Source organism: Mixophyes fleayi, chromosome 1, assembly GCF_038048845.1.
Source record: "Mixophyes fleayi isolate aMixFle1 chromosome 1, aMixFle1.hap1, whole genome shotgun sequence".
Classification (NCBI taxonomy): Eukaryota; Metazoa; Chordata; class Amphibia; order Anura; family Limnodynastidae; genus Mixophyes; species Mixophyes fleayi.
Window position 1 is genome coordinate 77,946,094 of NC_134402.1, and position 12,495 is coordinate 77,958,588.

General features: G+C 38.8%; 1 protein-coding gene and 1 non-coding gene across 15 annotated transcripts in view; one reads left to right on the forward strand and one right to left on the reverse strand.

Moving 5' to 3' along the window:
* Window positions 1–12,495, reverse strand: part of TENM3 (teneurin transmembrane protein 3) — a 763,547-nt gene that overhangs the window by 138,271 nt on the left and 612,781 nt on the right. For all 14 annotated transcript variants that reach the window (XM_075197350.1, XM_075197334.1, XM_075197322.1 and 11 more), the window contains one exon: window positions 6,354–6,539. In XM_075197350.1, coding sequence (XP_075053451.1) covers window positions 6,354–6,539 — 186 coding nt within the window. The remainder of the gene's footprint in view (window positions 1–6,353; window positions 6,540–12,495) is intronic.
* On the forward strand, window positions 9,719–9,790 carry LOC142137220 (small nucleolar RNA SNORD50). The gene has a single exon (XR_012687864.1). It is a non-coding gene; the product is annotated as a small nucleolar RNA SNORD50 (small nucleolar RNA).

The following is a 12,495-nucleotide window of genomic DNA, read 5'->3' on the forward strand; positions in this document are numbered from 1 at the left end:
TTTTCCCATAGGCAGATTTCAACTCTCTCCAAAGATTTTTAATTGGATTGAGATCAGGACTCATTGCTGGCCAGTTTTAAACAGTCCATTTTTTCCTTTTCAATCATTCTTTTGTGCTTTTGAATGTGTGTTTTGGATCTTCATCATGCTGGAGGACCCATGTTTTTCGACCCAAACCTAGTTTTCTTACACTGGGTAGCATATATCACTCAAAAATGCCTTGGTAATACTCTGATTTCATGATAACTTCAATACGGTCAGGGCCTCCAGCACCAGAGGCAGCAAAGCAGCCCCACAACATTATGGATCCTCCCCCAGATTTAACCTTAAGTAGGGTGTTCTCTTTAAAAGTTTCATTTTGTTGCCCAGAAGAATTTGGTGTGTCTAGGCAAGTTTTGCCAAAAATCAGTCATTCCTTTCTTTTTTTTTTACTTTTTTTCAGCAGTGGGGTCCTCCTTGGCCTTCGCTCATAAAGCCCTTCTTGGTTTAGTGTGCAGCGTATGGTACGGGTTGAAACCATCACTCCAGATTGTTCCAGGTCAGCCTTCTGCTGGATGTTTTACACAGCGTTTTTTCCACAGTTTCATACTAACCTTCGAAGACTTCTCTAATAGATTTTCCTCTTTCCCCCACGTCCATGAAGGTTATTCACAGTTCAATGAGTAGCAAACTTCTTAATAACACTGCGCACTGTTCTCTGCTAGGATTTCAAGGTCTCCGGAGCCTTGTACCCTTTAGAGGTCTTGTGATTAGTGATAATAGCACTTCTAATCAGGGGCGGACCTAGACTTTTTCTTTTTTTAGGGGAGGCGACTTTGCACAACCATTTCCCTCCTTTACTCTGATTGGTTAGCCTGTTTGGCCCCGCCTCCTCTTTCCCTGTGAGCAGACCTCTCGACCACAGTTGTAAGGTATAAAGATTGCTGCTGGGAAGGTGGGGGGGGGGGACTGGGGGGTGACTGCCTGGATTGCTCCCCCCCCCCTCCCGTATCCACCAGTGCTTCTAATGCTCTCAGACAGCTCTCTTGCCTTTACCATTGTAACACAGTAACAGGGAATAACAATTGGCCTTTTTAAACATTGAAGCTATTACTCATTGGTTAATTCAAGTCATGTTAGCACTGACAATTTATCACAAGTACACCTAATTTTTAATTTATCTCACTTGAGTCTAATCTAGCTTTTCTTTACAAATTCATTTGAATTGCTCAAATGGGTGCCACTAATTGTGTCATGGCAATCTTTCAATTTATACATTCCTACTATTGCTTTTTAAAATTGTGATTTGTTTTATCCTTAGCTGCTCTGTGCCAAACATGAGCGTCTATAGACCAAAACTTTTCCACTGCATTCTTTTTTTTTCAGGAGATATTGTACATGATGTACTTAAAATTCAGGGCTGCAATAATATTGACAACCGTGAAGTGGGTGGGACAGGGCCTCAATGAAACAAATCACTGCAAATCCTGTCATGTTGACCCCACCACCACGGCACGATGATGCGATCGTGGGATTTCATCATAGGGGGGTGAAGCTAAAATGTCGCACTTGCCATTTGAAATTCTCTCCAGGATATTAAAAGTTGGCAAGTATAATTAGAACTCTGCATTTACACAAATATTACTAACAATATATTATACATTTATTAGCCTCACTTGTGTATTTTACGTATATATTACTTCAAATGCCAAAAACCACAAGATCTATTTGTGGGATTGTTAGTACATCAGTCTGCCTGTCATGCACAGCAGTTCTCTTTTGTCAATTTTATTAAAAGGAAGCAGAGAAGTCACAACTTCATATGCTAGAATGAGCAATGTTAGAACAGACTTCTAGCCTTCCAGAAAGAGCTAGTGAGAAATATAGAAAAACAGTTCTATGCACATAGTATAGACGCTGAAGGAATGTTCAACAGACGGGATTGCAACCTGCAAATAACATGCTAATTAAAATCATCGAGCTGCTATCTCACATTTATTTAAACCAACTAAGAATTTATTTATTTATTTTTTATTGTTCATTACTCCACAGGGGATTAATTAATGAATGCTTAATGATATTAGATCACAATTAGATCACTTATGTTTAACCACATGGTTTCTATGCATACACATATAAATATAAATTTTGGGCAGATAGATAATTGTTCAACACTGTAGCAATTAAACAGCTGTAGCCTGTCTTATGTGTTAAGTGATGGAGCTGCGGGCAAGTGGTATAGCAGATGGCCGTATACACCCATTCCAATGTTTTAAAAAAACCAAAAAAAAACATTTTTATTTTCATTCTAAAACAAGAAGAAAAAGGTGTTGGGAAGTCAAAACAAGGCAGCTTTCCTCTAATGCAAATTTGTATATTTGCAATTTAGATTTGTTTATAATCTATTAGATGTACTAAAATACAGAGCTAAAGTATGTCAAGCAATGTGTTTTGACAGAATTCCAAACAACATAATTATTTGCTAAATTCATACAACTAGGACTGCCTAATGGAGACGAAGATGGTAAAGCATTTATATATATATATATATATATATATATATATATATATATATATATATATATATATACACAAATACATATATTTATTTCTATATATATATATATACATATGGTAATTGAGGAACAGTATGTACATATAATCATACTTGCCTACTCTCCCGTAATTCCCAGGAGGCGCTCATGAATTTGGGGGAGCCCTCCCGGACTTCCAGAAGAGTAGGCAAACCTCCCGGATTTGCAGAGATTCACAGCACTGAATAGCGGGGGCGGGTCTTAATTGTGTCATTAAGCCCTGCCCCCACTATTTAATGCCGCAATTTTGACATTTTATAGTGGGTGCGGGACTATGGTGACATGGCAACGTCACCACGCCCCCTCCTACCCCCTGTCACATGACTTCTGCCGGGGGAGAGGTTTTGAAAGTTGGCATGTATGCATATAATATACAAACTTTGTTAATATAAGCTATGTATCCACTCCTGTAAATAATATCTGTATAAATGGTGAGTTCTGATGTCATTTTTTATAATCTGTGAATTCTGATGACTTCCGCGTTGATTAGGAAAAGTTATGTATTATAAGGAATAATGCACCACATACTGTAAATTATTATGAATATTACAAGTTACGTGGTCACAGAATTCCTAAGTAACTTATAATAGCCGTATAATTTACAGAACAGCACACACTATTACATATATAAACAGTAACTAACACATGTAATAAGTGGCCAAATACAGATTTAAACATTTTAATTTCTAGCTCAGGATTCTAGAATTTTTCTTTCTATATAGTGTTGATCTGCTTCAATGATAGATTCAACACATCTGATCTATTGTAGAATAGGCACTCTGAATGCAGCATGCTTGTGTTAAATACATAGTGCCTCATGTACAAAGCACACATAACACTACATGACCCGCAAGATGACTTAGCTTTGCATTGGTGTACCTGGAAAGTCTGTCCAGCACACATGCTTTGTAGGTGCGAGACGCCTCAGAAAATGTACACCAAGGTGTGTGGAGAGACTTGGGGCTAGATGTACTAAACGGTGGATTTGAAAAAATGGAGATGTCGCCTATGGCAACCAATCTGATTCTAGCTTTCATTTATTTAGTGCATTCTACAAAATGACAGCTAGAATCTGATTGGTTGCCATAGGCAACATCTCCACTTTTTCAAACCCGCCGTTTAGTAAATTTAGCCCTTGAAGTACAACCTTCTATCACTTAAGTTCCACTGATGTAATTTCATTAAACTTTTACACTTTCCTCCTAAAATTTAGCCTGAAATATGGCTTTACGGCGTCACTGCGAATCGTACCATCAAGTGGGCAGGCGACGGGCGAATAGCCAGCTCTCCCAGGAGTTTGAAAGACCTACTCGGAATTCTGGTGTCTCCCGGACTCAAGATTCCCCACCACTTCTGCTGAGAGAATGCACCACACCATAAAAGTGCCCAGAATCAGTTTATTGAGTACATATGCAAATCATATAGGTCAGTGCAGGTTCTAAATAGAACATCAACTCATTGTTTAATTGCTGCTGGGAATTACTGCAGGACTCAATAGTATGTTAGTCCCCATTCCTTTATGGAGGAATGACTGATGACTACCAGTTTTTTTTCCTTTGCGTTGTATAAGATATTCATTTTTCATTTTCAATTAATTGGTCTGATGAAGCTTACCATGCATAAATATAAATATTTCATTATATATTTGTTTACTTGCTCTTTAAAATAAGACAACTATTAAAGAAAAACATAATTGCCGAATTCTGGAGTTACCCAGGAGATGACAACTCTTTCATAAGAGTGTAGATGTTGGGGGAAAAAACAATTCAAACTGGTTATAATTGTGAATTTTCACACTGCTTGTATGAGAATTCCCTAGCGGTGTGTCAGATTTAAATGCCCAGAATCCTAGACCCTGGGGTAATATGGGAATGGGCACAAAGGTATTTGCCCGACTTCCATCTGAACATGAACTATGTCTTTGTGATCCTTAGTTATCTGCTACATAGGTGTACAGAGGAGTTACAATCAATAACAAATAAATGGTATTTTGTATTGTAAGGGAATTACAATTTTTCCCTTGGCCAAATTCCATTTCAATTGACAAAATGTACCTGAAAGTCAATGTAGCTCAATAAACAACCCAAGAGCAATTCAATGAAGGACTGGACTCTAAAAAATGGGACACAAAAGCCTCCTTACATTTGTGTGCAGTACAATCCATGCCACAAGACCCAGCAGCAGGACATCACCACTATATAGAGTTACATAAACCGGGGAGAAAACGGTTGCCTGACTTCCCAATGGTAGTAAAGTGGATTTAATTTCATTGACTGTAACTTTCCTCCACCAACAATCCACTAATAGATGGTGATGTTGACTCATTACCTCCTGGAGGTACTGTATGCTATTTCCATATTTGTACGGTTTGACCATATTATTTACCATGCATAACACATATACACTAGAAGGCAGTGGGAGTAAAGCGAGATCCAATAGTGCTTCAGGCAAGCCCCAGTTTAACCTAAGGCACTGGCAACAGAGAAGTGGGTCTCGAGCAAGCTGCAGTCACTCATGTCAGGGGAACAAAGTGTGCACAAAAGTCACATCTACTTCACTGCTTTACATTTAGGAAACTGTGTGACAAAAGCTAATGATACTGAACTAATGTGTGTCAATATACTGATCATATCCTAATGGTCTAGTCTAAAGCAATGACAATCCCTAGTGTACAAATACATCTGGGCAGCATCAATAGGGTTTCAATATGCCAAAACACAGAGGCACTTACATTGATTTACAATAATCATTCATGGTGGACAGTAAGTAGATTATATCCTTACATGTAAGTAATGGCTGTGGGATTCACGTAGGATAACAGAGAATGATCTTGTTCTCTATTTTGCTTGTGTACAAGTAGTATTAAGACAGTAGTAACAAATAAAGAGATACTGACTAAAAGGCATAAATAGTAAACATTTAAGTGATACATGATAACATTCATATTTACACCACATTTACAGTGTCTTGTATTTGCTGACTATTGATGATCTCAGAAAAAGTGGAAGATACTGTGCTTGAATAAAGTCTTTGATCCTTTTCTCCAATTGCCTATCAGCTTGTACATGTAATACTAATTGCATTACTATCTTATTGTGCGCCTGCTGTGCTTTTTACTGTATCACCCACATGAACTGTCCTGAACCCGCTCTTCACGCATCTCAGGCTTTGTACTTAACCGTGAGGCGTATCACATCTTTTTTAAATAAAGTTATTGGGTTAAACCCCCAAACTTAACCCAACCTAACCCTCCACACCAACCTGAATCCCAATTTGTAAAAAAAAAAATACAAAAAATAGCAAGAAACAAACCCTGACTTCAGGGTTTCACTTATGGTTTGGGATTTGGATTAGGTCAGAGTTTGGACATTTTATTTCAAATTGGGTGGTTGGGGTTGAAGCTAGTGCAGACTATCCAAACTCTAAGTGAAACCCTGATTTGATACTTTATTTAAAGAAAATGTAATTTTAGAGGATCTGAAAGTGAAAGGCAGCCTGTAACATATACATAACCTCATACATTCTGATACCAGTATTAGTAGAACTTTGACTTTTGGGATGATTAGAACGTTATACATACAAGTGATCAATTCCATTCCTTTTAAAGCCCACTGAAGAGGAAAACCAGAAGTTAGGGGGAGATGGAGGAAGTATTAGCCATACATAAAAATATCAGGTAATTACACTAACACATAATGTATAATACTGTATTAGATGATGGCCACATTCACATATGACAGAAGAAACAATTGAAATGGCCCATGCAGTAACGTAACTTACCAATGGTGCAGTGCTCTCCATTCCAGCCCTGGTTACATTCACACTTCCCATCTTTGCAGGTCCCATGCTCCAAGCAGCGAGGGTGGCAGGCTCTTTGGCTACAGGAAGGCCCTGTCCACCCTTCCTCACACCGGCATGACCCACCCATGCAGACTCCATGAGAGCCACAGTCAACGGCACAAATTTCTATACAATGTAAAGAAGAGAAAATGTTAAAATGTTTCAGCACATGAGAGAAACAGATATTATAGAACACTGCAGAAGTTTGATCATCTTTCCCATGAAAAAGATGATCCTACAACTTAGAACGCATTACATGAAGGGCAAGTGGCTTTTAGATTAGTCTTTTAAAATATACATTTTATCCTGGATGGTTTAGAAAGCTTTGTCTGATGTTTTATAGGTGAGCTAGGAACTGTGATAAAAGAGCATCACTGGCTACAACAAAGCAGCATTTCTGAAGGTCCAAAAGAGATACAAGAACTTTGAACTGGCCTATGATTCATATCACAGCTCTGCACTCAATTAGTTCAATTGGCCCCACGTGCAGCTGCACCTTTCAATTGATTTGTTTGCAGATAAGCCTTTAGCCCACACTTTAATAATGATTGTGCCTTGAAGTAATTTATGGCAATAAATGGAACACAAAGTTAAAGCTCACATAATCCATGCTTATATAATTACAACTCACGGGGTAAGCCCTGTCACTAACACAGATGAATGTAAAAAACTTCCATGGCGTTATTGTGTAATAATGTGGCATGTAGAGATTAACCTTTTGCTCAAAGGGAAAGCTCTGTAGCCCTGATCACACAGAAGTCGCTTTAAATAATATATACAGAGAGAACCTGTACAAGTGCTCATTAAGTATGATCTATGATGAGTTGTGCCATAATAATAGTGAAAGTCTCTTATCTGCTGTGAAGCTGTACTACTTCCTGTGATTTCCAGGTAATGTCATGTATATAAATAACATTCTCTACAGTGGGAAATGCTGCTTTCTTGTCAATCAGACCCCTGGTTATCACATGCCTAACTAGAACAATGCTAACATAGTGAAAGTTGGGGGGGGTATTTTGTGGCAGCGCGGTGGCTAAGTGGTTAGCACTTCTGCCTCACAGCGCTGGGGTCATGAGTTCAATTCCCGACCATGGCCTTATCTGTGAGGAGTTTGTATGTTCTCCCTGTGTTTGCGTGGGTTTCCTCCGGGTGCTCCGGTTTCCTCCCACACTCCAAAAACATACAAGTAGGTTATTTGGCTGCTATCAAAATTGCCCTAGTCTCTCTCTATCTCTCTCTCTGTCTGTGTGTGTGCGTGTGTTTGTGTGTGTGTGTGTGTATATTAGGGAATTTAGACTGTAAGCTCCAATGGGGCAGGGACTGATGTGAATGAGTCCTCTGTACAGCGCTGCGGAATCAGTGGCGCTATATAAATAAATGATGATGATGATGATATTTTCCAATATGGCAGATTTTGCTGCTGTGGTATAAATATTAAATTTTTTCTACTTCTACCTGATAATTTAAACTGGCTAATTGCAACACAATGTAGTTCGCTCCCTTCACCTCTCTAGGTAAACGTTTTGAAAGGCTGAATTTCAAACATGCATAGTGTTACTGCCAATACACAGTTCTATTCTATTAGCCTATACATAAGGAATCACAGACATTCACTGATGTTTTAGTACAGATTACTAACACTACCTAATCATGTGCCATCAAACTTTGGTCTGACGGAGGTTCTAAAGGGAATATAATGCTAGCCTACTATTCTGCTGGCTGTGGCAAACCGACAATATTTGTCTTACATTTTCTAACTTGTATTAGATTAGTCAAAGCTATGAATTATTGCACAGGTATCAGAAATAACCCCAAATATTTTGCAGCCAAGGTATTTGACATAGTGCTTCATATCCAGTTTTGCTAACAATACAATCATTTCTTTATGGTATCAAACTGCATCTCCCTTGGTCTTGAATTACGGTCCACAACTGTTTTTGATGATAACAGGCATATATAAATAATAACTGCCTTTGTTACAGATAAAAAGGGTTTCTCTAATCTGGGGATGGCTGGTATGTGATTGCTGCCGTGCTAAAGATGAAAAGGATCTTGGAGATTTACCAGAACAGACTCTGGAAGTATTCTATTAAAATGATCACATCCTCTAGACAACTCTAGATTGTTCAAACTTAGGTCTTTTCCACGTTGTATATTCAAACTATACTTATTGTGTTAATGTAATAACATGGTACAAACTTCATCCATGTGTTTTCAACCACAGCACCCAATCAGATACCAACTGTTACACATCTAGTGTAGTCTGACTAATGAAAGCCAACATCTGATTGGTTACAGTATGTTATACCACATCATCAACTTGCACTAAAACAATCACTAATACCTACAAATATTGAAATATATTTCCCCATTTAAGATTTTTAAATTCATTACCCCAAACTGAATATAACATTATTTCCAAATCTCCCCCCCCCCCCCAATCCAGGCACTTGCCACTTGAGAGCAACTGTTAAAGATGGCAAGTGTGATTATATATGATGAATATGTGATAATATATATATATATATATAATATTAACATGCAGCCAGAAGAGCTGTGTAAACGGTGACACTTTTTAAAAACAGTATGATACATCTTATAAACTGTGCAGGATATCAATAAAAAATAAAATTCTGGGACTCCAAAAGTTAGCCTCAGCTGCTTTACATACAGGTACATGAAGGAAGTTGTAAGGAAATAGGTGCATTGAAGTCATTGTTTGATTTAGAAGATTTTATACTTATATAATAAATAAATTAACTCAAAAGAGAAATTGTTTTTGCTTTGTAATAACTTGAATATTATGTCATGGAAAGAGAAAGAACTGTAAATCTAATATACATTATTTTCAATTAGAGATGAGCGGGCTCGGATTGCGCTAATCCGAGCCCACCCGAACAGTGCGGATCCGACGGCATCCGAGCACTGTTCGGGTATTTACGGCGGAAAAACGAACTCAAAATGAGGCTCTGACGTCCAAGTCTCGCGTCGGATCTCGCGAGACTTTAATCGCATAAATTCCCCGCTCAGGTCTGGCAGCAGCTGAACATGTGACAGGATCAGTGAATGGTAACCTGACATTACACTGCACATATTCTGTCAGTGGTGGAACAACCACAATGTGCTGGGGAAGGGGCAGCTGCCCATCCTCTAAGTGTAACAATGTGATCATCTGGACAGACGGCAGCAGGGTGACCTGGAGGAAATCTGACAGATACCAGTTATTGGGGAACATATCACAGGGGCCACGTGTCCCTGACCATCACAGATACACAATGATCTGTTTGGACATGTTAAATTTACCTGAACTGTGATGAGTCTATCCCGAACCTGACTTGTGTGATGACACACTTAATTATGGATCTGACTGCTGAGTTCATTTACGTGGTGATAAAAGCTAGGTATTTCAGTGAATAGTTGGGAGTATCTTGTATGGAGAAAACTATTTGGTTAGCTTCTCGGCATAAAGTCTAGTGACATTGTTTATCCATAAAGTATGTGTTCCATATTTTACTGGCCATGCCCCTGTGTGCATATTTATACAGATTATTTGCGTTACCTAGGAGACTACGAGCAAGGCACTGATCCTGCCGTATAAGTCCAGTGGTACTGCTGTTTAAGTCCACTGATCCTGCCACGTGTTTGTGCCTCCCACTTGTGTCGCTTAGCTTAGTCATCCAGCTACCTCGGTGCAACCTTTTGGCCTAAAAACAATATTGTGAGGTGTGAGGTGTTCAGAATAGACTGGAAATGAGTGGAAATGAATGTTATTGAGGTTAATAATAGTGTAGAAGTGAAAAAAAAAAAACCAAAAAAATGGATTTTAGCACTTTTTATCCTTTTTTAAAAAAAAATCAGAACCCAAAGCCCAAAATCAGAACCAAAACCTTTCGTGGGGTGTTTTGGCAAAACAAATCAGAACCCAAAACCTCAAGCTAATCAGAACCCAAAACACCAAAAGTGGCCGGTACACACCCCTTTTTTCAATAAAAACATATAGAAACCCCCTCAACAAAATAACATAATTCCATTTTAATATCATCGTAATTATAGAGCAATCTAACAGACTGATGCATCTGTAACATCTAATAGTATCATTGGCTTTGGGGTGAATGGCACCACCTGGAACCAGAATGCAGAATAAAATGTGACTATTGATCCTACCTGCAAGGGTTTACCCACATTGGTATTAAAATCCTAGTTTAAAATGATATATTCTTAATCGTATAATTTCCATACCAATTTCATGGAAATAAGTTCATTGAAATTCATAAAGACTAAAACTTGCACCATCATAGTTTCCAGCTAAGATAGAGTAAACTGTAATCCATCCACACATTTCTGACAATGTCTCTTCACTTCTAATTAATACAATGTGACACTGGATTCAATTTACCTGCATAAAATGTAACAGATTATAAGTAGAGAAGCTAATACAAGCACAATGTGATAAAGTGACGAGAGACTTTATATAAGACAGAGTCCCATTCAATGGTTTGATGAGCAGGGAAAATAAATAAAAATAGACGTAATTGTGTGAAAATATATCCAAATCCACTAATAAATATTTACTGAGAAATCTTTTACATATTTAAACGTATAATATACTCCTTATTTGTTATGCATATGTTGTATTGATTCCTAATACATTAAACTAATTCCTAGTGTAATGTAACAGGTGGAAGTACCCCTTTTATCTGCCTGATGCATCCCTAGCGGTATATGTAGCACAAGTTGAGAAACCACACAATGGAGAATTAGCGATCCAAACAATTACTATATTTGAACAAGGTCTCTGAAGTAATAGGTGTACTGTGATGTTTCAGGCAGGAATCTATTAGATAGGTGTACTGTGATGGTTCAGGCAGGATTCCATTAGATAGGTGTACTGTGATGGTTCAGGCAGGAATCTTTTATATAGGTGTACTGTGATGGTTCAGGCAGGGATCTATTAGATAGGTGTACTGTGATGGTTCAGGCAGGAATCCATTAGATAGGTGTACTCTGATGGTTCAGGCAGGAATCCATTAGATAGGTGTACTGTGATGGTTCAGGCAGGAATCTATTAGACAGGTGTACTGTGATGGGTCAGGCAGGAATCCATTAGATAGGTGTACTGTGATGGTTCAGGCAGGAATCCATTAGATAGGTGTACTGTGATGGTTCAGGCAGGAATCCATTAGATAGGTGTACTGTGATGGTTCAGGCAGGAATCTATTAGACAGGTGTACTGTGATGGGTCAGGCAGGAATCCTTTAGATAGGTGTACTGTGATGGTTCAGGCAGGAATCTATTATATAGGTGTACTGTGATGGTTCAGGCAGGAATCTATTATATAGGTGTACTGTGATGGTTCAGGCAGGAATCTACTATATAAATGCCTAGTGGCGTGTGTGGAAAAAAAAACCCAATCTGCAGCGCCACCTGCTGGGCAGAGTTATACACTGACCTATATATTTCTTGAAGGAGAAGTGACAGTTGGGAGTGGTTAGTGGTTGCCGGGGGTGACAGTGGGGAGTTTTTAACACCTTAAGTAGCTTGATGAAGGATGTGGCGATGAAAATGAAGGATGAGGTGATGGAGAAAAATGATGAGTTGGTGACATGTGGACAAAACCACGTTAAAAAAGGGCGCTTGCGTCGGGAAGTAACGCTCTTCCCCTGAGGAGGCCTGGGCTAGGCCCAAATGCATGACAAGAACCTTTTTAACACCTTAAGTAGCTTGATTTGACTAGAATGCATGAGTATCATATGCACGGGTTGACTTGACTTTTATATAGGTGTACTGTGATGGTTCAGGCAGGAATCTATTAGACAGGTGTACTGTGATGGTTCAGGCAGGAATCTATTAGATAGGTGTACTGTGATGGTTCAGGCAGGAATCTATTAGATAGGTGTACTGTGATGGTTCAGGCAGGAATCTATTAGATAGGTGTACTGTGATGGTTCAGGCAGGAATCTATTAGATAGGTGTACTAGGTGTATACATGCACAATACTTCTATATTAAGAAGGTTAGGAACAGGACCGGCAGCATGCAATAAATGCAGCAGGAGGACCGTTGCCCCACCAGAACACCTGTGC